Consider the following 27917-nt stretch of genomic DNA (forward strand, 5'->3'; position numbering starts at 1 on the left):
GACAACTCTCTGCAGTTGATACTGCTGCCCCATGTCACTAGTACCGCCGCGGTCACTCCGCTTGTTTCACGCGGTACTTTGTCCAGCCGCTGGACAGATGTCGCTACTGATGTGTTCATTATTTAGTCTGCGCCTTAATTCGATGGGAGTGCGCTGTGTGCCACAGATAAGCAGATTTTATTTGAAACCCTGTGCCTATCTTTGCTCTGTAAATATGTATTCAAGAAGATATCTTGGTAACATTTTTTTTCATGCAAAAAAAAAACATGGTCAAGTTTTTTTTCGTAGGTCGTTAAGTTTTCGTAGGCCCTAGGCAGTGCCTATTGCATAATACGACCCTTCTTGACAGGGTGACTTAACATGGAACGTTTTTTACCTGGTGACACGGTTTCATACAAGCACTCAAACACCTATTGCCTTTAAAGTCGTTAAAACACCACAATCAATAATCAATGCAGGCATAGCATGACCAATGGTTTGTCAACTTGTGTGGCCTGCCAAAGAGTTTTGAAAGTCCTTTGTGGCCCTCGGGAAGGAATAGGTTCTTCACTGCTGCTTTGGCGTAAAGAAACGTTGAAACTAAGCTTTGTTCCAAGCACTAACTTCCAATTGATACTTTGCATTCAAATTGTGTTATTAGCTCATGTCATATAATTTGAAGCAGCTATTAGCATCTGTTGCAAACAACGGCAACCCTCCACGTTAGAGAATGGTCCTTGGAAGTAGATTTCACATAACTACTTGCGATTCCTTTAAGTGGCCTGCTCTATTAAGTCGGGGGCAGCACTTTCCTACCTGTCCTGACATTCAAGAGTAATGTTAATCACGTGACAAACCAATCATTTCAATTCTCACAGCTAGCATTTGCCCAAATTAAGTGCAACGTAATTTAATCGCGCGATTTCTTTCAGTCTTCGGTGACCGGGCTATGTCCCATCAACTCACTACACTTGCGAACCCGGTTTAATCGCGGTATGGATTCTAACCCAAAATCTCGGCGGTGCAATTGGCGCTTCTCACTTTCACGACAATAAACTCTCCCGGTGGTGACACTGTTGTTGGCACAGTCGGGCGATGGTCCGAATCGCAACAATGAAGTGCATTTGACGATGATAAATATCTATCCGACACCCACCAAAGCAAAGGCAGCGTAACGAGAAGACGTTTGTCGTAATGCTTTATTTATTTGTACGTCTGTATTCTGCGAGCCCATTCTCCATGCTCTTATACTGCTGGGGTGTTTCCTTCTTCACGTCCCAGTCGATGGAGCAGCCTGCTTGTGTACTTTACATGTGGGAGTTCTGCACACACAGCGATGCAGACAAAGTGCTGGAAGGAGTGTCGCGAGGGTTTGTGGAGGGGAGTGGTAGTGGAGAGGGTTTAGAAAGCACAGAGGAGAGCTGCGGGGAGGAGTTGGGGGGGGTTATGAGGACAAGCCTTTGCGCATCTATGTGCTCTGCACCGAGACTCTACACACGCCTTCACACGTGATGTACTTAAATAAAACTTGTGCTTCACTATATACACGGCCGAGCACGCAGTAGGGGAGAGGGTCAAGTGTATTGGGGTGGCGGGGTGGGAGAGTCAGGGTTAAAAGTGGGCAAGATAGGAATTCCCCCCCCCCCCCAAAAAAAGAAATATTACAAGAAAAAAGCACAAATAAAAAAACACAAACACGTTTTTATCGCAGTTAAATTCGCAGCATGAGTTTCGTGACATGCACATCGCAGCACTCACGTGCTTGACGTTTTCAAATATTTTAGAGTTTTAAAACATTTTCAAAGGCAGCCACTCCATTAATTAAACGCATTTCACTTGCCCCTTTTTTATTGACTCAAGATGGAATATTTGCACCGCTCATTGGGTGCCGAAGCACTCTTCCTCATTGGCTGACTGGCAAGGGGAACATGGACAATTGTTTTGGAGGAGGCTCAGAGATTGATTTTTATTCAGCCTTTCAATATTTGAGACAAAGGGACTTTTCAACTTCGCATCGTCATATGCAATGTTTTTTGTTTTCGTAATTTATCTTTTGATTACAATAACGTGATGAGTGGCCATTTTCCATCAACTGCTGGACTTTTGTCTGTTGGTGCTATTACAAGGGTCAATGGCAATCGAAATATGCCCACGTATATTTCGCAGACATCCTGAAATGTGTATCTTGACCATACTGGTGACAATCTAGGTCGCAAATTACTTGCCTTACATTAATATTGACGATGGAATTTATTCAGTCCGGTCTAGAGTTTTCAGTGTGTGCTCACTTCACAAATGTGAACAATACCACTGTTAGCGCTGATTAATCTACAAACTAGGCCACTTCAGCAGACTAACAACAACCTCTATTATTCTCTCTGAATTTATTACCAGATGAAAAAAAAAACAATACACCGTATTTAAATCTCTCACGTTTTGGAAACGTTTCTCAAGTCAATGGAGTGGACTGCCTTCTAAGGCCCCCTGAATGTATTTATACACAGTGCCCAACGAGTCCGCAATGGGGAGACGCCCTTGAAACGTTGACTCCCTCCCCCGGCGAGGCCCTGCAAGGGCGCTCGCTCGACGGACAACCGTGTGAGTGAGCGCACGTGCTTCCTGGGCCACGGGTCTCGCGGCGACTCTGTAAGCTCAACGGCTAACTTGGTGCTACAGCAATGGCTTGGAATGGCTACCCTGGGCACACCAAGCCTCTACAAACCGACGGAGGGGTCCCTTCACAAGCGTGAGGCAAACGCTTTTCCACTCGAGCGCTTGTTTGCACGCGCGCAGAACCAGTTAAACGCCTCGAGTGTCGTCGGTTGCAAGGAATTGCGCTGCGTGTGTGCAAACAACATTTTCGGAGTTCGTATGCTCGTGTACAAATGCTCGTACGTACGTGTGCGTAACTTGATGATACAAGCCAATAACACAGACAAGCGTAACGCAAGTTTGTTAGAATATACACGCGAACACACATCTAGGTGGTAGTAAACTCATGCCCCCCCCCCCCCCACTCGTGTCAACGTGCAATTAAGTGACCTGCTTTGCACACGCAGCTTAATCAACCAGCACAAACGAACCTCCGCTTTCACGTCATCACTTGAGCCCCCCCCCCTTACCCCACTGAAATTCTTAGCCGATAAAGCACGGTGACTCGCGCACACACACACCCATACAGTGACACCCGCCACACTGGAACCGCTTTAATTAGCGGGGGGAGGGCTTCGACGGAGCAAGGAGGCATTATGATAGAGGCACGTCGCCATGGTTGCAAAGGTAGGTTATTTTCGTCTTCTGAGAAAAGTGGTTGTCCTAGTAACCAAGTTAAGACAGCAAATTCGGGAAAGGCTCGAAGATCAGGTCGCGGGGAAGGACGCGAGGTGGGGGAGAGGCAATGGTTACGGTTCAGAGGTCTGGAGGAGCGTGCGCACGGCAAGAGAGGGGATTGCTTTTCAGGAGGCGGTGTCATCGAAGTTGGTCGCTGCGAGGACGGAAGTAGATTCGGACTTGCGCGCCATGCGGTCCAACTCGGCCTGGACGTCGGTCAACGCTGGCTTCGGTCCTGCGTACCGTTCCAGGGCGTGACGCGAAGAGACACGGAGCGACACAGTACGTCAGGTTAATGTGCTAATGACAACGCAAGCCCTGGACTTAACGCACGTCCTATCAGCGGCATGCAAGAGGCTCGCGCGCGTACCAAGCGGAGAGGAACATCCCTGTTCTTTACCAAAACAGCCAAATCATGCAATGACAATGATGCAGCTAGCATACAAACGGAAGTTTGGAACGGGGGATAACAATGCAATTCCAAAACGATGCATGGGGTTCCGTCGTCGTCAGCAAAAGGAGTCAAAACAGAAAATCCATCCAACTGTAGTTCTATGCTCCCACGTAAAGTGTGGCCATATAACGGCCGATGACCCCACGGTGTGGTGGAGGCCCTCATCCAGCAGTGGATTGACACCAATGGCTATCCATGTACACTTGGTGGAAGTGTTCTATATACGATGATAATAACTATCAAGTAAAGTCTCACTGAGTCTCAAGATTTTAGAAGGGCCCTGTGATGGAACGTTTTACTAATTACTGTTTAAGAGATGTTTTACACATGTGGGGAGGAATCGACAGTACCTGGAGGAAACTCATGCTCACGGGGGTACAACGCACAACAGCGCGCACTAATGGATTTACGAAACGCGATTGTTTATCGCCCTCTCCAAGATGCATTGCAGCCCAGTGGGGGTGTGAGAACGTTACAAATGTCTGTGTGAGCCACCAATCCTCATCTCCAAAAGTGCTGGATCACAGGGCGTGCCGCAGGACTTCTTTCCTCTGCATTCATTTTAAACATCATGGCAAAGGCCGTTCTTCTGCTAAAAGGTGCAGCTCTGCATTTGCTTGCTCATGCCACTGCTGGCAGAAGGGCCTCCACTTTAGGAAGTTCTGGAGTCCATTCAGAGCAGGGGTCGGGGCAACCTGCGGCTCTGGAGCTGCACGTGGCGGCTCTTTAAGGACTGCTGTGCGGCTCTTGAAATAAAAAAAGGCTCTTTGTGTTATTTTGGTTGCCGACCCCCGATCATGGAAGTCCAGATTACCATGGGAGTCCAGATTACCATGGGAGTCCAGATTACCATGGGAGTCCAGATTACCATGGAAGTCCAGTTTACCATGGGAGTACAGATTACCATGGGAGTCCAGATTACCACGGGAGTCCAAATTACCATGGAAGCCCAGTTTACCATGGAAGTCTTGTTTACCATGGGCAGGGGTCGGCAATCTGCAGCTCCAGTCGCATTCCGCTCATTAAGGACTGTTTCGTGACGTTATTTACAAAGGACTGCCTCGTATGCACACGCATTGCGGCTCTTGAATGATTTTTTTTTACCAAATTCGAAAAAAAAATGTCTCTTGTTGTTGTTTTGGTTGCTGATCTCTGATCTAGAGGGCATTTAGACCTTCTATTCCATACTGGCCAGATGTCTCGGAAGAGGTGGGAATTACCCACAACTTTACCCCACCACCTGCCAAATCGTTGAGCTCTTTCTTCATTCTCAATCTTCTGATAACTAAAAAAAAGAGTATTTTAAAGAGGGGGGAAAAAAAACCCAACAGATTCGAGAGTAAACGTAAGAAATGAAGCTTCATAATGCTTCTTGTAAACATCCGTCTACAAGTGTTTGCGAAAGCTGTCAGACATGCAGGCCAAAGGGCTCCGTTACAAACCCGTTTCGAGCCTTTGCCTTGTGGTGGGTGGGGGGTGGGAGTGGAGTGGATGGGGAAGTGGGCAGAGAAAGCGGAGATTGTGACAGCACGAAACCCAAAGGAAGAAGGGGACGTGTACGCCCGACAGTACAGCACACGGCAGTGCGGTGCAAGACACAGCACACAAACAACGCGGATGTACAGCGAAAGCGTTCAAGGTGAAATACCGATTCAAGAACGAAGCTCAACGACAAGAAGATACACCACGATGACCACCACAACGCAGAACCATGTCAGCCGTTCACATGTACGTGTCATTCCAGTGCACGCATAAAAATGTCATGCCATTCTCAGTGGTTTTACCTGGTGAAATAAAAGTTTTGTTCTATTCATTTATAATTATTTGGATTTAAAACTTTCGTGACTGCTTGGTTTAATATTCTTGGTTCCTTCGGTAAAGTCACGTAGAAGGGAAATAATAAAGTAATAAAAATTAAACATAAGATAAATTCTCAGTGAGAATTTTGAAATGTAAAAAATCAGTGAGAATTGTATCTTATGTTTTATTTTTATTACTTTATTATTTCCCTTCTACGTGACTTTACCGAAAGAACCAAGAATATAATCATTTGCTTACCTTTCCTATACTTTCCACTGCTATCATGTTTTTTTTTATTGTTGTTGCAATGTTCTGTGCCGCCGCTACTGGACGTCTATGAAAAAGAGTTTCAAAGCTCATCGGATTCCTCCGGTATAAATAAATATTCTGATTCTGGATGGCTACAAGTTGCAGTGCGATTGCGGCCATGCAACTCAAACTATGGACCAGAGAGTGAACAACTTTAGTCTGCGCTCCTTAAATGGAGTTATAGCAGCACAAAAAACTTGCTCCTGAACCCTCTCGTGGCAAGCAGACCTCGATATTGGCATTTTTGGTCAGAGCAGATTTGCTGGATGACTGCCTCCCCCCACAGAATGCAGGTCATGGGATTTATTTGGCCATACTTCACCACGCTGGTCCGTGTGGGTTTGCAAAGGCGGGAACATTCCAGTACAGTACAGCAATGCATTGTTGCACTGCCATACAGTTATCAACAATCAAACCTACTCAACAGCAATGTGAAGCAGAAGTAAAAAAACCATACAAATACTGTGAAATGTGAAAAATGCTCACACCAAGAATCTGAGTTTTTGTTTTCTCCCAAGGCTCTCTTTTCTAGTTTATATCGGGCATGCAACGGATGCTGCATGCACTTGGCAGCCGTTGTTGGGCGCCGTTTCCGAATAAACTAAACTATTAAACTATTTTTATTTGACCAGGAAAGGCCCACTGAGCGAGAGAGTTCATTTCCAGAAGCGAAATGGCCACAAATGATACCTCAACGAAGTGGCTTATTGTCACGTGGAAATGTATAGCAACTGAATACTCTAAAACGCACGTTTCTAAATGTGGGGGGAAAAACCAGCAGGCTCAGAGAAAAATCCACGACCACGGGGTGAGAGACATGCAACCCGAACATACAGGCATCAGGGTCGGGATCGAACCCACGAACCTCTTGCATACCAGGTGAGGTAGTTAACATCTCGCCACCGCGGTGCCACATATAAATGAAGGCACGTGCCGAACGAGCAGGCATCCATCCATACCGTGCTTTTTTGTGGTCCCTGGTGAACTTCCCGGTCCACCGCTCCCCCCGCCAGCTCCAACTGGCGAGCCGGCTTTCTTGGTCAGCAGGCTGTTGAAGAAGTTCGCCAACACCCCCTCGCTTGTCCCACCTCCTGCGGGAGCAAACAGAAAACACAAAGCGTGAGGCCTACAAGGCAGGTGACTCGCCGCCGAGTAATAATTTTCTCGCCAAGCTTGCTAAAATTCCTGCACGGCGCTTGTATGGGCGACTACTGTGCAGAATTGTTGTGGGGACAGCAGAGGGCAGTTCAGCAAAGTCCACGCTTGTACCATACTTCTATGCTCCTACATCTATTGCCTCCCACCTTCATTAACTAGCACCACCCAGTGTGATGAAGTATGAATTCTATACACCTGGGTGTATTCCAGGTGAGCTATAGTTCCTTGTGGAGCAGACAAAAGTTGGAGTGTCACAGCTACCACCTCGCATACTGCTTTCCCCACCAGAGTGGTTGGGATGTCAGTCCGGACCTTTAACGTTGGCGGGGTCCAGCTTCTTGTTTCCGACAGAGATGGGCGACACGCTCGCCACGTTGGAAGCCACGGGCCTAGTGGAGGCTCGAGGAGAACCACCGGGTACCCTCTGCCCAGCGTCCTGCACGCAGTGACAAGGAAATCAAACTCCTGCACTTGCGTGGATTCTGCAACGCTTTCCAAAGCGCACATCCATTGCGTCACCGACAAAAATTATCACCGTCCCCAGTCGTCAGACATGCTTGTCCACATAAAGCCACAACTGCTTCCTTGTCCACATGTGCCATGAGGCACAAGGCAGCAATGGCTACTATACTGATGATTCCTAACAATTATGAAACAGGTGTAGAATTATCTTATTGTCCTGCCGTTGTCCAAATATGGCCCCAAGTTTGACTCTTCGTGACCAAAAACAAGGTAGTGTGCATTATACATGGTGTTGTGCCGTCAAATAAAATGCAAGGCATGGTCACAAATGCATCTTTTGCCGTAAAAAAATGAAATTTTGCATATTATTTTTCTTTTACAGTTGCCTCTCAAATTATCCGTGGGTCGATTATCTGAGTTTCGGATAAACCGTGCTCGTGAAAAAACTAAAAATGACTTCACGAGTGCTGATTTCATTCCTAGCTGCTCCTTACTGTCGAGGGTCAATGACTCGGTACGCACACGATCACAAACATGTCGGCAAGTAAACCAATGACTTTAAGAAACAATAAAATGGAGACACATTGCACGTTTTCACCCTCATTCTATGAATGTAAACTACACGGGTTGTTATAACCTAGCTGACACAGATTTTGCATTATCGATGTTTTTCGCTTCATATCAGAGATGATCAAAAGTTGACCATATTTGTTTGCAGCCTTCACGTAATTCGTTGCTTGTGAAGAGTTTCTCATCAACTACACGGCGCGATAGAATCCATTGAGAGGTGTAGAGGTTCACGCACTGCGGGCCTCCCGGAGGGAGAGGGCGACTGCTTGACGAGTAGCGACTGCTGCTTCATGAGGAACACCTGCTCATCCTCCGCACACACCTCCTTCTCCTGTACCCACTGCAGTGGCGCACGCACGCACGCAAGCATGCAATGCACACAGGGCAGACGAGTTGAGCAATTATAAGTCTATGTAGCATCCAGGCTGTCACCAAATCACCCAGAATACACAAGATGCAGCGTGCAAAGCATTATGCCCGAGGCCAGTGGGGCATCACAGTTGGTAGTTTTGTGGCTGCTGCTTTCTATTTCCACATAAGCCACTTCGTTGAGCTATTATCTTTGATAGCCAGGTCGCTTCTGAAAAAATAGCTAAATAGCTCAGTGAGCCTTACCGGAAAAAAGAAGAAAAGCGTATTAATTTAAATAGTTTCGTTTTATATTCTTGGTTCTTTCGGTAAAGTCACGTAGAAGGGAAATAAAAAAATAATATAAAACAATTAAAATTCTCACAACGTTTCGACTGCGACACAAGCAATCATCATCAGGTGTGAAATTCACAACAAGAAAATTTGAAAAGTTGTTTTTTCAAATTAACAAATATAAAACAATAAAAAATCTCACTACGTTTCGACTGCAACACAAGCAATCATCATCAGGTGTTAAATCCACAGAAAGAAAATTTGAAAATTTTAAATAATTTTTTACCGAAAGAACCAAGAATATGAATCCCTGCAGTCACGAATACTTTAAATCAAGTTTCGTTTAAATCGTTTTGAATAGTTTAAAGCGTGTACAAAATAGTTTTTAAATAGCATGGGCCCGAGTGCAAGAAATAAAATGGCGTCTCCCGTCCAATTTCCCCCTCTCTTCGTAGCCCAACGTTGCCTGACGCCTCGGCCAATCATCCGGCCCCTTGGGTCCCGGTGCAGTTGCACTGCCCGCATGCTCCATAGCTCCACCACAGCTACTGCTCGTGCCCTTGCCTTCCTGACGGGCGGCTTGATGATAATGTCCTCGTACAGGTCCTCGGGCCGAACGGACGTGAAGTTTTCGTGAAGGATGCCGATCTTCTTGTCGTTGTCCCAGCCCGCTGGGCTGCATGGACACGTGGGGGGGGGGGGGGGGGGGGGGGGGAGTTCTGTGACATTCAGCCGAATCGCCACAACTATTTAACGACTCCATAATAATTACATTTTATATAGCGTCATTCATGCAATTGCATCCCAACAACGCTGCACATCAATTAGCCAGTCTCTTACACAGATATTACAAAACAAAGCCCCGCTACTTAGCAAATCAAAAACTAAATGGCACCACTATGCGTCGTGTGTCATTCCCTAAATAATTTTGCACAAATATCCTCCGTTTAGTTTTATAGACCATGGCTGGTAGGGTACACGATGGGGTTGTGTGAAGTGGAATGCACCACACCAGGCAGCCTCTCTTTTTCTCCAGTGCCGTCGTTTGCACACCGAACCGGGGATGTATTTAAGGTCAAGTTGATCTAGAGGCTGCCCAAAAAGGTTCTGATAACACTCGGCACTGATGTTAGCCATGGCTTTTAATAAAACCCAGGGTGCCATATTCATAGTGCAGCGCATGAACCAATGCACTGCCACTGCCTACATTTACACATACAACACGCGCACACAGTGTGAGCAACATAAGACACCGTAAACCAAGAGCCAAACACGGATACAAAAAGACCGACAATGCACATAAAACAGGGCAAACAAAGCAAATGTGACAGATATGGCATGAGACAAGCAATCAGAAACTCTCAAACCTCCAGGCAAGAGCAGACTAAGATTGGGATGGGTGGAGGATGTTTAAGGTGGCATCCAGGGTCAGATTCGGGTATGTTCCCAGGACAGCAGAGGAGACACTGTCCTTACAATAGCCCCTCTTCACTACTAAGTGGCGCTGATATCACCACAGTGCATGCTACCAGGCTAGATGCACTGAGGCCATGTGAAGCGTGAAAGGCTTGCTGGCAGGAATTCACGGGACAGACAAAGGTGTTACGGGTTGACTGAGATGACTAGCAGATGCACCACCTGTGTTCACCAATTGTGCCAACAATCACAACGTCCCCTTGTATAGTGTTTAAGAGACTGCTGGGGCAAGTGCTATTAGCGAGTGCCTATGAAGGCCGGTACGGGACATGAGGGGTGGGTAGCCAGGCCGCCTTTGTCTCCCAAGTACCGATGTTTACACACCACATCAGGGACTCACTAATGTAAGGCCGAGTCGATATATGGGAGGTCCATAACCGGTTTAGATATTAGTCAACAATGTTGGTTGTGAGCGGAAATCGACATCAGGTTGCCGGGTTCAGTGTATTGCACTAAGCACAACACTACCACTCAACAGACTGTTGGGGCAAGCGCTGTCAGCAAGCACCTATGACGACCGGCACGGCAGGTGAAATATTGCCAACAACAAATATTTTCTTCTTAAAAAAACCGACAAAGTAAAACACGTGACAGACAAAGCAATTTTGACATATATGGCATTGGACAAGCAAGCAGACATGCTCATAGCCTCAGGCAAGAGCACACAAAAGATTTTGATGGGTGGAGGAGGGTTGAGGTGGTAGCCAAGGTCGGATTTAGATTTGTTTCTTTATTCCTGGGACACCACGGCAGAAAAGCCTTCGTAATTGCCTCGCCGCTGTTGGCGGTTGATGGTGGCGCACGCCTTTGTACCAGCGCTGTGGAGGCTGTTGAGGTGAGATTTGGTGGATCGCACAAACGTCGTGAAAATCCCTTCCCAGTGGGCGTCGAGGTGCTATACGCTGGCTCGCCAGGAGAAGACGGTACACATCAAAGTAGATTAATGGTCACCTCTTTCCACCTGCACGGGGATACAGTGTTGCCCCCTTACGCGTGTGGGATTTCTCTGGGCGCTCCGGTTTCCTCACAATTTTTAATTGGTTGAAAACATCTTAAAATAATAACCCAGTGCAAGACCCTCACGAACAAGAGTCATACGACTCAGTGCGGCTTTCCTGGATAAACTAGCAAGTCGGTGAGGTTGGCCGCCAATTATCCAATGTGGGGCATGATGCGAATCGAGTTGCTCTCCTACGCGGTCGCTCACATGAACACAGCGTCCCTCTCCAGCACGAGGGCAGGCGTGCAGAACGGCGCGCCGTACAGCCTGTGCAGGAGGTACTTGTGCAGCAGATCAACGTTCTTGTCCTCCTTGAGCGATGTGTAGACCAGCGCTGCTCCGTCTGGTATGAAGCTCACGAGTCAAGGATCAAACGTACGTAGCTCCCACTCTGCTCTCTTCATCAACACAGATTGTGCTTCAACCAAGTTGAGCCACTGCCGCCCACCTGAAATTCCTTTTATTCTGAACATGGCCTAAGCGTAAGATAACAAAAGACATCAATTGCAAGGTCACTGTAGCCAAATTCACATCGGTGACATTTCACGCTGAAAATAAAGAGCAAGAGTACACAAGATGTATGTTTAAAGCCAGCGACAAGGTTATCAATTATCGACTAAACACGATCAAATAAAAGTATAAGGAGCGACACACATGGCTGCATACACCACATGTCCCCCATACCACAAGCATCGTTTGGAATCACACCGGGAGACAGAAAGATAAATTTATGGATTAGAGAAAATAGGCAAGCCCGAGAAATCACATTGACCGCTGAAGAAAAGTGGGCTGCGATAAATTGCAATTGTACTTGCATCAATTGTAATGATGTTCAATGGCATTATAATTGTAATTTCAGCTGGCAATGGTGCAGTAATTTCAATTATAAGTGACCCCATGTCTGGAGGGCAGAACGCGTCACGGGAAGAGGTGACGGCTGGTGGTCGACAATAACAAACGAGTGGCAGCGAAAAGGAGAGGAAGTGCAACGGAGCAACGAAGCAACGGTATCGGCTCTTGTACAGCTTCCAGATTGTTGCAATGCCAGACTGAGAGAATGGCGACAGCTCGAGGAGGCCTTCAATCAAGAGTGGTAGATTCCTGGCTGATGCCCTCCTAACCTCGACCGAAAGGATACACCGCAGGCAGAAGCGTCGCACGTGCGACTGGATGAAGTCAAAGTGCTCTTCCCTGTAGTCGTACTCCTTCTCTAACGTGCTCACCGCGTCGCTCTGCCACAGCACACAAAGACAATTCATTTAGCAACGAGACGGAACCCCCTTTGGAATCGCTGCAATCCAACCCTGGGGATGCAATCCTCAAGATATTCTACATTGTTCCAGTGGTTGGAGCTGTACAAGCGATAATGTTTAGTTGCTCACATAAGATGACTTTTTAACCCCTTCGTGGAATAAGATGATACACGTTTTGTCATGGAAAAGCCCGTACTGTGCCCAACAAAGACATTGTGTATATAGAGGTAAAGGTGCAGCCCTGAAATTGCTTGCTCACGCGACTGCTGGCGGAAGGGCCAGCGACAGAGGAACTTTAAGAGAGCTCCTCTACAGGGTATTTGGCTTAAGTCTTTCCCGCACCTCCGATTCGTACTGTTGGCTCCGTACGTTGCGAAAGATGTTCAACATACATGCATACAGCTGTCCAGAGGTCTTGGAAGAGGTGTGAGGAATACCCACACTTTACCCCACCACACACGACCTGCCAAACGATTACCTATGCTGTACCCATTAACACTGCCGAGTGGACAGATGCAGGAGGGATTGGATAAACTTCATGATAAAGGTTTATTGAGTTAGACCACATAAGTTTCAATGTGTCGTTAACCCGTCAGCACTTGACACAGCCAACCAGTAAGGTTTATCACGTAAACAAAACGTGCCAATTAGTTACTACTTCAGCCCACCGGTGTGTTGGAGAGTAAATATACAACATTTACAATTTGAGTAGTACCGTGACGTTTCGCTGGTAATATTATCCAGCATCATCGGGCGATTTTGCCCTGGAAAAACTTGCCCAAGCCACGCCGGGAAATGGAATCAAACCGGTGACCTCTGCATTGCAAGATCCAGGACGGGAACCATTTCAACCCAGGCAGCACTCAATCTTTATTTTAGATACACCCAACAGGATAAAAAAAAACGCGTCAAGCCCTCAGTGGCTAACACCGACCGAGTAAAGTTAATTTGCAACCACGCACAAAATAAAAGTGCGACCGAGGGCAACGAATCGCATAAGAAAGGCAAGTAGTAAATCCAAATACATAAAATAAGTGAAACGTAACGAGAGTTTTTATTTAAAATTTTACAGTAAAGGCAAGTCTGCATCAATTCGCATGACATCGAAAAGCTGATGTCGAGCCTTCGTGCAACCAGGGGCGCCACGGTGACCAGATGTTAACTCCCTTGCCTGGTATGCAGGAGGTCGTGCGTTCAATCCCGACCCTGCTGCCTGTTGTATATTTGGAGCGTGCAAGTCTCTCTCCCCGTGGTCGTGTGGATTTTTCTCCAGGTCCTCCGGTTTTTGCCTCCACATTTAGAATCAACGTGCGTTAATTTCGTTACTATACATCTCCACACGGCGATAAGCCACTTCGTTGAGCGATCATTTGTGGCCAGATCGCTTCTGAAAAAAAGAGCTATGTAGCTTTACCTGCCAAAAATATAAAACAGCTGTTTTTTTCTTTCATGTTTTAATTACTCAGCCGTGCAGGGCCTCACCTTGGTGCAGACGACGATCACGGGCACGCCGAGGTTGTGCGTGAAGGTGTTCTCCCCGAGGGGCAGCACCACGCACTCGTCCGCCTCCTCGTCGCCCGACAGCCCCGCGGGGCTCGTCCCGGAGCCTTGGCTCAGCAGCGTTGCTGCGCTGGGCGGTGTTGACGCCTGCAGTGCCCCCGAACCGGATTTCCGGAGCGGCGAGCTCTCCTCCGTCTCCGGCTCGACGTAACTCTGGAATTCTCGGACGACTGCGCGAGTTGCGTGCGCACGCACACACGCGAGACACGGTCCAACGCACGCACAAACAAAGATCCCCAGTTTAAGCCTGATAAACTGTCGCACAGTGCGACAGGGCTAAGCGCTGTGCCATTGCACCGATAAATCATACAGAGCAAAGGCACGCGCGCACACTACCACCAAACACACACAACAACAACGGCCGCCATTGGCCGCTAAGTGCCGGTGACAGCACCATAGTGCATGCCACCAGGCTAGATGCACTCTGAGACTTTCCGGTCAAGTGGCGATGGCTCACTGGCAAGGAGGTCAAGGGACAGACCCAGGTGTTATGGCTTGACTGTCTGAGCTAACTTGTAGATCCACCAGCTGTCCTCTCTACTCACACACAATATAACTCACATCCACACAAGCACTCTAATAACAAACGTAAATATCCCAGACATAGCTTACATAGGCTCCCGGGACAAGTGTTGTTAGCGAGCACCTATTAAACCCACCACAATGCAGACGCGTAACCACGCCAAGCCACATTTGCTTTTCCAGTTACTGATATTTACACATCGAAACAGGTACTCACTTAAAGCCAAGTTGGTCTCGGAAAGGCACAAAATGCCTTTGATATCACTCGCTGTTGATACGAGGATGTGAGCCATGGTCAGGAATGGAACTCAGGTGGCTGGGTTCGTAGGGCAGTGTGATCATTTCTGCCCCACAAAACACACATGAATGCACAGGTAAATGCACATGTAAATTAAACGTCTGCACCTGTACATTCACAGGTGATAGGAATGTTACCAATTCAGCCACTCCCCCCAACCTTGAATATTAAATTAATTGTCCTGATTCAGGTCAAGATTCGACCCAAGAATCGATGCCATTTTATACCATTTAGTTTTATAAAAAAAACTCATGTAGTCCATGTCAATTGGAGAGTTTTGGTTAATGCTGCACAAGCCATGAACTAACATTTTCCTGCATATTGCATACAATGTAAACAACGGATTCTCACACACACATCCGGTTCAATTTATGCACCATGAGTTTAAGGCTCAATTTAAATTCACGAACTATGACATGCCAAACACGTACTTTTCACTCGGCTTCCACCAAAACGCTGTTTCATACAGTACAACAGCAGGGCCTGCTCATTTTCAGTTTGTGACGAACTCGCGGCTTACGCTAACAACAGTTTTAATGACACAACACAGCACACCAGGCAGGTGATGCTTTGTGTAAATAGTGGGCACTACACCTCCGGCACCCATAACACTTTAATAATAAAAAACTATGCCAATATTTGATTGTTAACTGTGCAGCTCCTGGACCTAGGCATTGAGATTAGGTGTACCCGTGTGAGAGCGAGACCAAATGCATTTGCACTGGCGCACGCAGGGAGGTAAATAAGCAGGCAGCAATATCGGCGCACGAAATGAAATTTAGTTTTTCACTCAATTTCAGAAAATGCTGGTTCCGTGGATAAAAATGTCAGTTTTATTAACGTGTGATGAGCATTCTTTGCAGGTCGTATAAAAGGTGTGCCACGAGTGTGACACGAGAACACAAGGTGTTGTAGGCTTGCATGTCAATGGATTCTTAAATCCATCCATGCAGACATTTGTGTCAGCCCCCTTCATATCCTTAGCAGGCTTTTTAAATCCTTTATATTAAGTTCACTTGCTTGCTTGCTTGCGCGCTTACGACCGTGCAAATCTTTCGGTCGTTTTTTAACCCACTTCCCGTGATCCAATCGAGCTGACATTTTTCACACAGACTCGTTGTGCGTGACAATTTATTTTCGTGAAATTCTTTTTCCAAAATGTTACACTTTTTAGGAAAAAATAAATTATATTTAATTACCAATTGCTTAATGGTGGCAGGCAATCATCTGACCCATAGGTGGCAGCCATCTCAAGCCAGAGGACGAGAGGACTCTAGCCGCCACGCATATAAAGGATTTATAGTGAAAAACTTTGTTTTTACGGGTTAATTTTTTCCACTCTGGTTTCCTCCCATATGCAAAAAGAGCAATAACGGTTACAGGCCAAAACATCGCAGTGCTGGAACCCTCCTGAAAAATATTCTCGAGGCTCAGGGAGGCTTCACACTTATATTATCTCGGTCATTTTGGCCATCAGGGCATGACCGTTTCCATTCCCGATATCTCCTTAAAGTAATAATTCCACTTCTCCCTCTCTGTATGCCTGCGTCTGTCTGTCTGCGCGTCTTTCAACCGAGACATGCATTCCCAGATAAAGATATAAAAAAAAAAAAAGTATTCTTCTTCCGAGACCATTTCTCTGCCATGAAGGTGGAGCACTGCTAAGATACGGCCGTTTCGAAAAGAAATGCATTCATCTCGTGGCATGATGCCGATAGAAAGTACAATACGAGAAAAAAAAATCAAGAAATGGACCCACAGCAGCAGCAGTGTGCATTCTGAAAGGAGCCGGAGAAAGGAGCCCGTTCTTGGCGGGAGCTCCAGTTTGGTTTTGTTAAGCCAACGGTTTTCGTTTTAAACAAATAAAAATGCATGGAATAGAAAGCAGCCAACATCGGCCGTGACCCCGGGCTGAGGTGCACCAATTGTTCCCTTTTAGCCCCGCCCCCCCAACGTTCCATTCCCTGGCTACCACGTTCAGATAAGCCCCCCCCCTTAACTTGTATTTAAGAGCTTGTCTCTTGGATTTTTCCTCACTTGATACAGTAAATTTAGCTGTGATGGTCCCACCTGAAGACATAGACTTGCGTTGCCTCCGAAACGTCGTGATTTAATTGATTTATTATTATTTTATTTCTATTTTCTTTTTTTACCCACGTGACTTTACCGGAAAAAACCTAAGAGTATGAATAGAAAGCACACATTCCCACCAGCGCATTGTCCTTGCTAGCGGACTTGGCATCGAGGAATGCGCACCCGTTGGGGGACTTGGGATCCTAAACACAGAGCTGCTGTTGTACTATGCCCTGACTCAATGATGTTTACCTGATGACAGTAGTTGACTGCAGAACAGTGTCACCTCGAAATAACTGGGCTAATTCATGGTTGGGAGTACCCCCAATATATTAGTTATCCAAACAAAACCCCGTAATTTCTATTGAAACCAACTTTCGTCCGACAACTTGGAATGTTAAGAACTAATATTTTCCTGCATTTTGCATACAATATAAACAACAGATTCTCACACACACACATATGGTTCAATTTATGCACCATGAGTTTAAGGCTCAATTTAAATTCACGAACTATGACATGCCGAACACGTACTTTTTATGTTTTTATAATCTACAAAAAGAAAATAAATTTCCACTGAAACCCACAGAAAATCACACATTGATTCTAGAACGCACAAAGTCCAGCAGTTCTTGCACAGTACAGTACTAAGCTGGGACTGCTCTGAAGCGTGACGTTTCTCCTCCACGTAGAGATGCAGATAACAACCGGCTTTGTTATCTACGATTCTGAAAAATACCCCCACTTTTTACAAATACAGAGGACCCTACCCCCCCAAATTGCACGTTATGTGCTGGACGCCGTATATCCACCTACGTCGCATATATATTTGTGACGTACGCATGTAACAAGGGTGCCAAACGAAAAATGTCGAGGCTGTGATAGAATATCGAGTCTGTAATTTAACAATCACCTATCATAACCAGAAAAGAAAGGCAGGCCGGGAAAGCATACCTTTCACACAAGATGCAGAAGTGTGTAAAAACCGCACAGCCCTTTGCGCGTATGCAACAACAACAAAACCAGTCGGCATCCCTCGAAGAGGTGTATAGTGGTCCTCTTGTCTTAGATCAACATCAAACTAAACTGGATTAAACGTGACTAGACAACAGCAGCAGTGATGCAGTGACCGTTTTTTATATATGTCACAATTAGGACCATTTATTTCGATTTAAAGCTTTCGTGGCTGCAGGGATTCATCTTCTTGGTTCTTTCGGTAAAGTCACGTAGAATGGAAATAATAAAATAATAAAAATAAAACATAATAAAATAATTATCACGACGTTTCGGCCACAACGCAAGCAGCCGTCCTCAGGCTTGGAGCGACTATTTAAATAGTCGCTCCAAGCCTGGGGCGTGTCATTCAGACTCTGTCTTCTCGACAGACCTGTTCTCCACCTGAGGACGGCTGCTTGCGTTGTGGCCGAAACGTCGTGAGAATTATTTTATTATGTTTTATTTTTATTATTTTATTATTTCCATTCTATGTGACATTACCGAAAGAACCAAGAAGAAGTAGGACCCTTTAGAACGGTTAAGTCACCAATTCTGACTGCTTCTAAGCCTGCCTCTGGGAACCATATATGGGATACCACATACGGTTTGCAGAGGCACACTTTGTAACCATATATGGGATTCCATATGGGACTCCTGTAACAATGTGCGCTATACAAAACGAGACTCAAATAGCACCTGAATAAGACGAGGACAAGTCAAGGCGACAACAATGCTTATCACAACAACCTTTACATCAGCGTGACAAACCCCAACATCTCTCCACAAGCACGCACACACACACCAGTACACATCCTGCATAGCACATATTCTTAAAATAGAGCAACTCGGATGTGAAAATCTGCTACAATGTCACCAACTTCTTTTATAGCCTTTCGTCAATCAACTTCTGGATCAAAGTCTAACCAGACTGTGATGGTCAGAGGGTTACTTGACCATACTTTTCAATGCCAGGAAATGAAAGTTGAAGGAGGGGGAGGGGGGAGATGGCAGAACCATTTCAGATATAAACTCGTTGGTGATGTTAGTCATGGCTGTGAATTGAAACTCTGAGTGGCCGGATTCATTGTACAATAAGCTAACCACTTCCGAAATCCAACATGGTACTGTTGGCAAGAGTTGGAAACCAACAATTCACTGCCCAAAGCGATGGAATTTACTTATCGTGATTTGGAGTGGTGGGTGATTTGATTCAAGATTCAATACTTTTTTTTATCTCGTGTTTATCGTCTTATTTGCATTCTCCTTCTCGCACTCGCTGGTAGATTTGTTCCCTCACATGACAAGAATATAAGACTTGTGGGTAATTTTCAAAAAGATAACATTCAATTCTCACGTGCCTGATTCCATGTGTGTAGCACGAGTATAAGAATGTTTTTTTCATCAACTAATGCAGCACTGCATGCATAGTTATAAACGTCCGATTAGCACGGTTGGCTAAGTAAGGTGCGAAAGAAGTTCAACATACATACCTGAACTAATAGTTTAATGCAAAAAAAAAACCTCGCTGATATAATTACTTTGGCTTTCAAACTAGAAAAGCAAGTACCATCGTGGGCACAACCCTCTACGCATTTTAATAATTTGGCGGAAATGAAAAGCTGCCAAACGACAGCACCCTAAAGGGACGACATGCCAGCAATGAATTTGGGAAGAAAACAGAAGACTTAAAACTAGAATTGCCGATGCATGAAGAAAAGCAACTCACACTCGTTCGTGCTCAGGGCACCAAGAAATTTATTATGGCGAATGCCGATATTTTAAGATGTGTAGATTGAATTTATTAAAAAATAGCAATACATTTTCCTAATTTCCATGAGCAGCTCCCGGTTGACAAAACCATATGCCCAGTGCTTCGTATTCTCAATGTCAATTGCAAATTTAGCTCCGAGCGCCCATGTGATAATGCGGCCAACGGCTTTGAATTTGCAGCCCAAATCTGTAAAGAATACACCAAGGGTATTTAATCACTCGTGATGGCTCATGACTGCCTTGGCATCTTACTCCCATTTTTGCAAAAAAAGCCCTTTGTCCAATTTTGGCAAAAGTCCACCACCTTTAGACTGCAGACGCAAACACTGTGGGGAGATAATGCTGCCAACCGCACAGCACCCCCACACATCAGATTGCCCAACACATCACAGCAGGCATGGGCACAGAACAATTAAACGATTTATTAAGCTACGATAAATGAATCGTTCTTTACACTCAAGATGCAAGCATCAAATCACGAGTCTTTCAAATGATTATATACCACATTTTACATCATCATAGCATGTATAATAAGAATAAATAGTAATAATGGTAAGTTTTGAATTTGCATACTCAATAGTGTACAAGACAACGTAAAAGGCGGACAATACAAACAAAACAGTGCTCAACAAAAATGCATCGATTCTTCGATTAGGTTGTTACTCCATAATCGTGACTATTCATCAAAGCTTAGTCGACCTAGGAGAGGTTCAGGACTCATTGAGATATACATCACTGAAGTTAGGCATGGCCAGGATTCAAACTCAGGTCACCAGGTTCGTAGCGCGGCATGTTAACCACTACGCCATAGCTTCCCCGACAATGACAAAGACACAGATCTCCTGTATAGCCTCAACAGACTTTTGGAGCAAGTGCTGTTAGAGAGCATCTGTGAAGGCCGGCACTGCACACGAGGCGGTGGGTGGCCAGCACCACACCGATGTTTACACATCGCACCAGGTACTCATTTAAGGCTACACAAAGACACACATGCAGACGCTGAACTCGCACGCAGGCACATGCGCGGGTCACTCACGCTTATTGTCCATGTCCCTGCGCTCATCCACCGGGATCTTGAGGCTGTCGAGGTGCCGCCTCAGCACGCCGCTCCACTTGTGCAGCGCGTCCACGATGAGCCACGGCCGCGCCAGGTCGGCCACGAGCAGCGTGAGCGAGTCGCGCGCGCTCTCCCGCGTCATCGCGAAACGCAGCAGGCCGCTGTGGTACTCGTCGCCGTCCAACACCCACACGTTGCAGCGCGCGTGGTCTACAGGGAGGCCATGACAACGGCCATGAGGAAGAGCCGCTCGTTTGGGCCCTGCGCGAGTAAACGGCGTGGCTGTGTAATCAAACCTGGGGCGGTTGTGGTGCTGGCCCAACCAATTCTTTGTGTGCAGATCTTAGCCGGTGCTTGCCAACACCAATAGCCAAACACCTTGTCTTGAAAGCAAATTCAGGGGATCTTTCTGTTTTAAGCGTGTAGTTCTATAGCCTACATACTGTTGGGGCAAGAGCCGATCGTGAAATGTTTTGGATTATTGCTGGCGTAACAATAAGAATGTACACTGCTGGATGAAGGCATCCCAACACCATCTCAGTCATGGGGGATGTTTTGACCATATTTCATCAGACTGGCCATAAAGTATGAGTTTGTGAAGAGCGGCGACGGACACCCAGGACCGGATCAAATACGACTCGCCACTGATGTTAGCCGTGGATGAAAATCAAACCCATATGACCAGGTTAGTGGAGCAGTGCGCTTACCAGTGCCACCGTTCCACCCGCACAGGGACAAGAGAATGAACAGCCTGGCCCGTGTTTGTGCCGGCCAGCCATTCGCCAGTCCTTTAGACTCGTGGTTCCGTCCGTCTTTCGTGCCACGGCGGCGGGATGTTAATTACTTCGCCTGATATACAGGAGGTCGTGGGTTCGATCCAAACCCTGACATTTCGTTGGCGCTGTTATAGATTTCCACGTGATAAGCCACTTCGTTGAGCTATCATTTGTGATAGCCAGGTCTCTTTTGAAAAAGAGCGAAATAGCTCAGTGAGGCCTTACCTGCTGAAAAAAAAAATATTTTTTCTTTATTTAGTTTTCATCAGCAGGCAAAGTAGCGGTGCGTGGATCGGTGGTGGGGGATGCGCTACCATCACGGTCCTCGTCGTGCACGCTCAGGTAAAGGTACTCGAGGCCACGGCCCTTGCGAGCCTCCTCCACGCCCTGCAGCTTGGCCACCAGAGACGTCTTCCCAGAGCCATCCTCTCCTGCAGACACAGGAGACACGGGCAGGGAGGACAGGGGGATTCGTGGATGTGCAATCGCAGGGACACGGGGAACAAGTGAGATGTGGAGGCACGAGAACACGGAGATGTTAGACAAGGGGAAATGGGCGCACGGACTTACAGGGACATGAGGACAAGGGGACAGGGGGCAGCCATGGGGTATGGATACAGGGACAGAGGGACACGGGGACAGAGGGACACGGGAGAGGGACACGGGGACAGAGGGACACGGGAGAGGTACAAGAACACGGGGACAAAAAGACGAGGGTACATGGGGGCAACCGAGACAAGGGAGGGGGGGGCATGGACAATAGAATCAGAAAAAATATATACTTCGATTGTCAATTATTCTGGTCATATTAGACATATAAATGACGTGCTAATGTTAGGTTGACAAGAGTGAACAATGAACCAGAATGGCAGCAGGGGAGAAACTACAGAAGACTGTAATGGGAGCGGTGTGGCTCCAGTAGACAAGGTCACATTTTTTTCTAGCTCATTCGTCTCACGATGTTTCCTGTTCTTGTTTGCACAGTTGTGTTTGCTACTTCAGCATACATTTACACACACGCTAAATAATCGACTCTGAAATGCACGATTCACTACACGTACCGCGAGCATAATAATCGATTTAATAAATCAATCGATGCATCATTACTTGCCCAGTCATATAATCATGTCGGCTACGTCCTCGAAGGTAAGCATAGCACACACAAGGCACATCAATGTTGATATCTGCTATTATATGGCAACGCTTAACGTTTTGTGGTCAATGACAATTATTTCTGATTTATAGCAAATGGCCAGAGGGAATGGCAGCTATACACTAAAAGTTCATTTCAGGCTAACCTAAATTGGCTATGGCCTAACCCACTTGGTTACATGCAGGTCACAATTGTTTTTACATTACAGGACTATTAGCAGAGACCTCCCATGAACACAATGGGTCGATTACAATCATGCTCATAACATCTCAACAAAACTGTAGCCAAAGCATGATAATTATTTCCACTATAGCAGTTTTTATTGTATTTTTGTCCACATTAAAGAATATCTGGTATTGTCAGGACATAAATCGTCTATAATTGCATAACGTATCCTTTACATTAGTTCACGCACATTACGTTGTTTTCATCAGATTCACAGGCAGCCTTCTAAGATTCAAACTTGGCCAAATACATAAGCAGATGATGGGGTTATGAAAAGAACCTGCCTGGCAAAAATGTCAAATGCAATTGAGGAAAGCCCCTCACCAGCTGTCTAATGAATGTAATGACTTGGCACACCTCTGCTTTTGTAACATGTAACAAACATTATAATGGAAACCCGTGTCTTACATTAAGACACCCAGTGATAACAAAAGCCCTTGCCTGGAAACCAGGTTAAGAGAGTAGGGAGTGCGCGCCGCACTCATGACGAAGAATGCGATCAGGATCAATGCGAGAAGAGCGATTACTAAATCTGTGGCCGTCTGAGCTCAAGGCTATCATTGAATTACGTTGACCAACCTTAGAGCAGTGCAGATATATACAGTACAGTGCATTGCAAGATACAGCACATTGTTAATCCACTTCTGGATGAGGGCCTCCTCCTCATCTAGAAGTGGATTTCTGGGGATTATTAGAATATGCTTCACTGCGCTGGTCAGAGTGAGCCGGTAGAGGTGGGCAGCATAGAAGTAGAGCACAACGGATTTTGCTGCAGCGCCGACGACCACATTAGCACAGCCCCACAGTCACCTATGACTACAAGCACTATCCAGGCACTATTCAGCCTCAATTAGACCTAGCTTTCGAGGTCTGATGGGATCAGGCGTATTCCAGGTAATATGGTCAGGCTGGTATACTACGTGTGTGAGTGTTTATAAAGCTGCACCTTCGGGAAGGCAACGAAACCAGCTTATAATAAACGTACTCTCCCACTGTGCGCGACCGTGCGGCATATTAAGTGATTGATCACTTTGCATGCCGGGAACAGTTTTTTTTTCCCCGCAGGCCAGGGGCCACGCCTGATATTCCAGAAACGAATGGGCTGGCTGACGTGTGTCCACAGCACACAGCACACACTTGCGTTCGTAGCCCTGACACGGCGCACTGGGGTCAAGTCGTTTTTATAAAACACTGTCTTTCAAGGAACCTGACAGCAAACGGGTCAACCTATGTTAAATACGACAGCTGCTTGTGCAATAATTGGCACTGCGTCGAGAGGGGCTGTCTGTCAAACAACCGCAGAAAACTGCTGAATTCCACAAACAGCCATCAAACTAAATTATAATTACAACGACGCAAGGTAATGCGAGCTCCAAGCGGTCACCCTTGGCTGTAGATGACCCATGACAACAGTGCTATTGTCAACACTGTTACGCACAATACTATCAAGTCACTGCAAAACTGCTTCATTGCTATAAAGACTTCAATGAACATCCTTTATTTTATCATGTGGGAGCACAGCGAGATTCATTGTCATAATGGAGACCTGGAAAACTATCGAAAGAAAACTATATTTTATCTTCATTTCACTTTCAAATGAGCTCAGCATCCGACTTTGTTCTCACCAGATTATAGAGTAATGCAAATACATAATCATTTTATATGGCACCACACCCAAACAAGCAGTGATGAACATCCGTGAACACAACATGTTATAAAGACAAATATGCATAGAATTATGCAATTTTCTCCCTGTTTTCATATTATTTGCATGACAGTAAAAGCTCAATGTAACATTTTTTTATGGGAAGTAGTGATATTTTAAATTAAAGATGTGGGATAGTGTTAGTCAGGAAACAATGGGTGTAATAAAGTAAATAAGGGACGTTAGATATGGGGAAATGCACAGAGGGGGAACAATGACATGAGGTTTCACTGTACCAAGTCTAACAACACATTCTGTAAATGGTGAGAAACAAGGACAGAAAAGAGTCAGATGGCTGGAAGCAAATGAGCAATGATATGCGCAAAACGATTCTGACCATAACTAAGGTCCCTCCCATCATGCCTTGCATGGCACATGATATCTGCGTACTGCGAGTATAATTCACACAGCCTTTAACTCAGGCCTCCCTTGGAAGAGACTGACTGTGAATCAATCGGCTCCCGACGTAAATATTGCAAATGAAAACATGACAGTGCTCCAGTGGAAACAACAAAAATTAAGACAATTTTCAACATCCATAAGAGTTTTTTTTGGGTTAGATCACGTGAATATATGTATCGTTAAAACCCGCCACCACCCAACACAGCCAACTAGTAAGTGTTGTCACGTAAACAGAACGTGGCCAATTCGTCACTAGTACAGCATCACTGGTGTGTTGGAGAGCCAAGCCACAACATTTACAGAGTACGACGTTTCGCCAGTAATTACAACTAGCTTCATCAGGCGACAGCCAGATTTGCTTCCAGCCATCGGACTGTCGCCTGATGAAGCTATTTGTAACTGGGTTCATTGCAAAGTATTCATTGTTTTATGCATTATATTATTCTGTCATGGTTAAATGGTTTGTTTCCTGTTATTTATGAGCTTAATTTATTTGTTATATTGTTTGTTTAATAAGTTTGATATTCGAGTACTGTTGGTGATGCAGGAAATGCTCTAACCCACACACCACTCTTTAGTCAGTCTGCAGCTTGATGGTATGCTATTCTATTTAAGTGTAATGCTACAAAGTTGGTTTAATGGTTTATTTAATGGCTTAACAATTGCAATGTGAATACGTTAATGCTCTAACTTAATGCTACCACGCTTGCCTTCAGGCAGCTCGTTACTTGAAAGTTTAATGATTTGTGTTGTGATGTTAATTGCTTGTCTTTTACACTATTTTCTGGTGGTATGAATTATGTTACAAAATGGGTTAATTAGTGCAACGCTAATGTTGGTGAATCACAAAGTAATCTCACCAAGCACCATCATGCTCTTGTCTATGGGGAGCTGCGAGGTTGCCAGGAGATGGCAGCATGGCTATGGATTCTGCGAGGAGCTTTGAATGTTATCCACACGTAATCATGGCAATATCCCATCAATTGCACAGTCCTCATTAAATCAACTAGACCAGGGGGTCAGCAACCTGCAGGCCAGGAGCCGCATGCGGCTCTTTAAGGACTGCTTCGTGACTCGATATTAATCAAGGATCACCGTCTCTCGTATTCACCACGCATTGCTGCTCTTAAAATATTGAGGGTGTTTTTTTTACCGAATTCGATGAAAAAAATTGGCTCTTCTTGTTATTCTATTTGCCAATTCCTGAACTAAACAAACATTCAAATGCAGGAACACCCTGAAAGAGTCTTCAGACTCATTGAGCCTTTGCTGGACAAACTAAGATAAATAAGTAGTCTAATATGTAAATTATTATATGTTGTTGATAAACGGCATGTTTGTTTAACTACATGTTGAATGATTTAATACAAATTTTAATGCTGATTTTTGGTGCAGTGTCTGATGTTGAGCAGCTGAGAGCAGTGCTGTAAAACTATTCTTGTAATATCCGGTCCCACATCTATGATCACCGCCTTCACCAACCCACACTTACCATTGTGAAGTATAGTCAAAGCACTCCCTCACGACCTGCACGGCACGTGGAAGCCTTAATCCAGCAGTGGATTGACAAACGAAGTACGTATACATATCTAACACTGAATGATGTAATGGTTGGTTGTGTGGGATGATGGAGAGTTTTATATTACTTCTCTTTTAACAAGTGCAACCAGAACCGTCCAGCATTTGCGGGTGGTAAACGGCCGGTGTTGTTGCATCGGGCTGGATGACTTCATCACGCAAATGTGCCTGGTTACATCATCTGCGCGCCAGTCAGCCAGCCAGCCAGCAAAACTTTTGTCGAATATAATATGCAGCATTAAAGGAGCATAACATTAGTCGTAAAGTGTCAATGGCATCACGCTACACCATGATGCTCAGTGAAAATTTCGTAACAAAAAAATCGCTGATGCCATCGAACGCAAAAATTGTTCCTTTAACGCTTAATAAAAAAAATCCTCGATAATTCTGATATTAAACAATCGATTTGTTATCGTGAGGCGCAACAATCCCTCAAGCTAAAGCTGCTTAACGATGAGTTAAGAGTTTCATCGTTCACTGTATAACTTAAGTCATTCAATAATAATAATGTAAATGTGACATGAAACATTAATCGTCAAAACGCCCACCGCTGCAGCACATGCGCGCAGTCCGAGATCGCTGTTCGCACGGTTTGTGCGTGTAACCAAATGTTCCGTTACCTGGCCATTTCATAGCAATTGTAATCACGGAGAACATCGTACGTACGAAGATAAAATCACGAGGGAAATATTCCTCACCCAGCACCACCACGTTCCTTCCCGTGGGCAGCTTGGATCGGGAGCGGCTGGATACCTCGCTGAGGATGGAGAGCCTGCGGGCAAACGAGAGCCATACCACCCAGCCCAAGTCAGCCACAGGCCCTCACCATCAACACATCCCATCATCATTATCATCACCGCATTCACCCTCACACCACCAAATAATTACCCATGACAGTCATGTAGGGTATGATGCTGTTTAAGTGAACACCATAGAAAGACCAGCACCATCATCATCATCACCCTCATCACCTTCACCATTACCATTTTTGTCAGGCTGCTTGCTGAGGTAGACTGCACAGACGCAGGCCAGCATCACCACGACCACCACCACCCTCCCCACTAACAACAACAACCTCACCCACCCACCCACCACTGCACAGTAGCACACACAACCATTTTCTCACACCACCATCAACATCATCATCATCAACAACAACAACCACCGCTCTTCCTCGCCTCACCACAGGTTGTGTCCACCCTCCTCCTCCTCCTCATCCTCGTCTCGACCGCCTCCGTTCATGTCGCACAGAGACGCCGGCCCAGCCCGGGGCAACGCCTCGCCTGGCGCCGACATCTTGGATGGGAGGAGCGGGCGGGGCGGCGACGTGGGGGGGGGGGGAGAATGGTTGAGGGAGGGTGGTGCGGTG

At 45.9% G+C, this 27917-nt stretch overlaps 1 protein-coding gene across 1 annotated transcript; it reads right to left on the reverse strand.

Annotated features, from left to right (window-relative positions):
• Window positions 1-1158: 1158 nt before the first annotated feature.
• On the reverse strand, window positions 1159-27876 carry LOC133350924 (cytoplasmic dynein 1 light intermediate chain 1-like). The gene is made up of 12 exons (XM_061565767.1): window positions 27732-27876; window positions 27247-27320; window positions 21800-21916; window positions 20689-20919; window positions 13916-14163; window positions 12319-12412; window positions 11388-11523; window positions 9269-9380; window positions 8298-8402; window positions 7343-7466; window positions 6832-6963; window positions 1159-3544 (listed from the first exon to the last, which is right to left on the reverse strand). The coding sequence occupies exons 1-12, from the start codon at window positions 27842-27844 to the stop codon at window positions 3435-3437; spliced, it is 1596 nt and encodes a 531-aa protein (XP_061421751.1). The 5' UTR covers window positions 27845-27876; the 3' UTR covers window positions 1159-3434.
• Window positions 27877-27917: the final 41 nt, after the last annotated feature.

This window comes from Lethenteron reissneri, chromosome 35, assembly GCF_015708825.2.
Source record: "Lethenteron reissneri isolate LAM-NWPU_2019-01 chromosome 35, ASM1570882v1, whole genome shotgun sequence".
Taxonomy (NCBI): domain Eukaryota; kingdom Metazoa; phylum Chordata; class Hyperoartia; order Petromyzontiformes; family Petromyzontidae; genus Lethenteron; species Lethenteron reissneri.

Bases quoted from the DNA above. Each gene is read 5' to 3' on its own strand.
- LOC133350924 (XM_061565767.1), bottom strand. From the start codon at position 27,844: ATGTCGGCGCCAGGCGAGGCGTTGCCCCGGGCTGGGCCGGCGTCTCTG. The intron at 12,413-13,915 runs GTGAGGCCCTGC...GTGCTGTGGCAG, and splicing joins TGATCGTCGTCTGCACCAAG to AGCGACGCGGTGAGCACGTT. The intron at 11,524-12,318 runs GTATCCTTTCGG...GCTTCATACCAG, and splicing joins GCGACGCTTCTGCCTGCGGT to ACGGAGCAGCGCTGGTCTAC.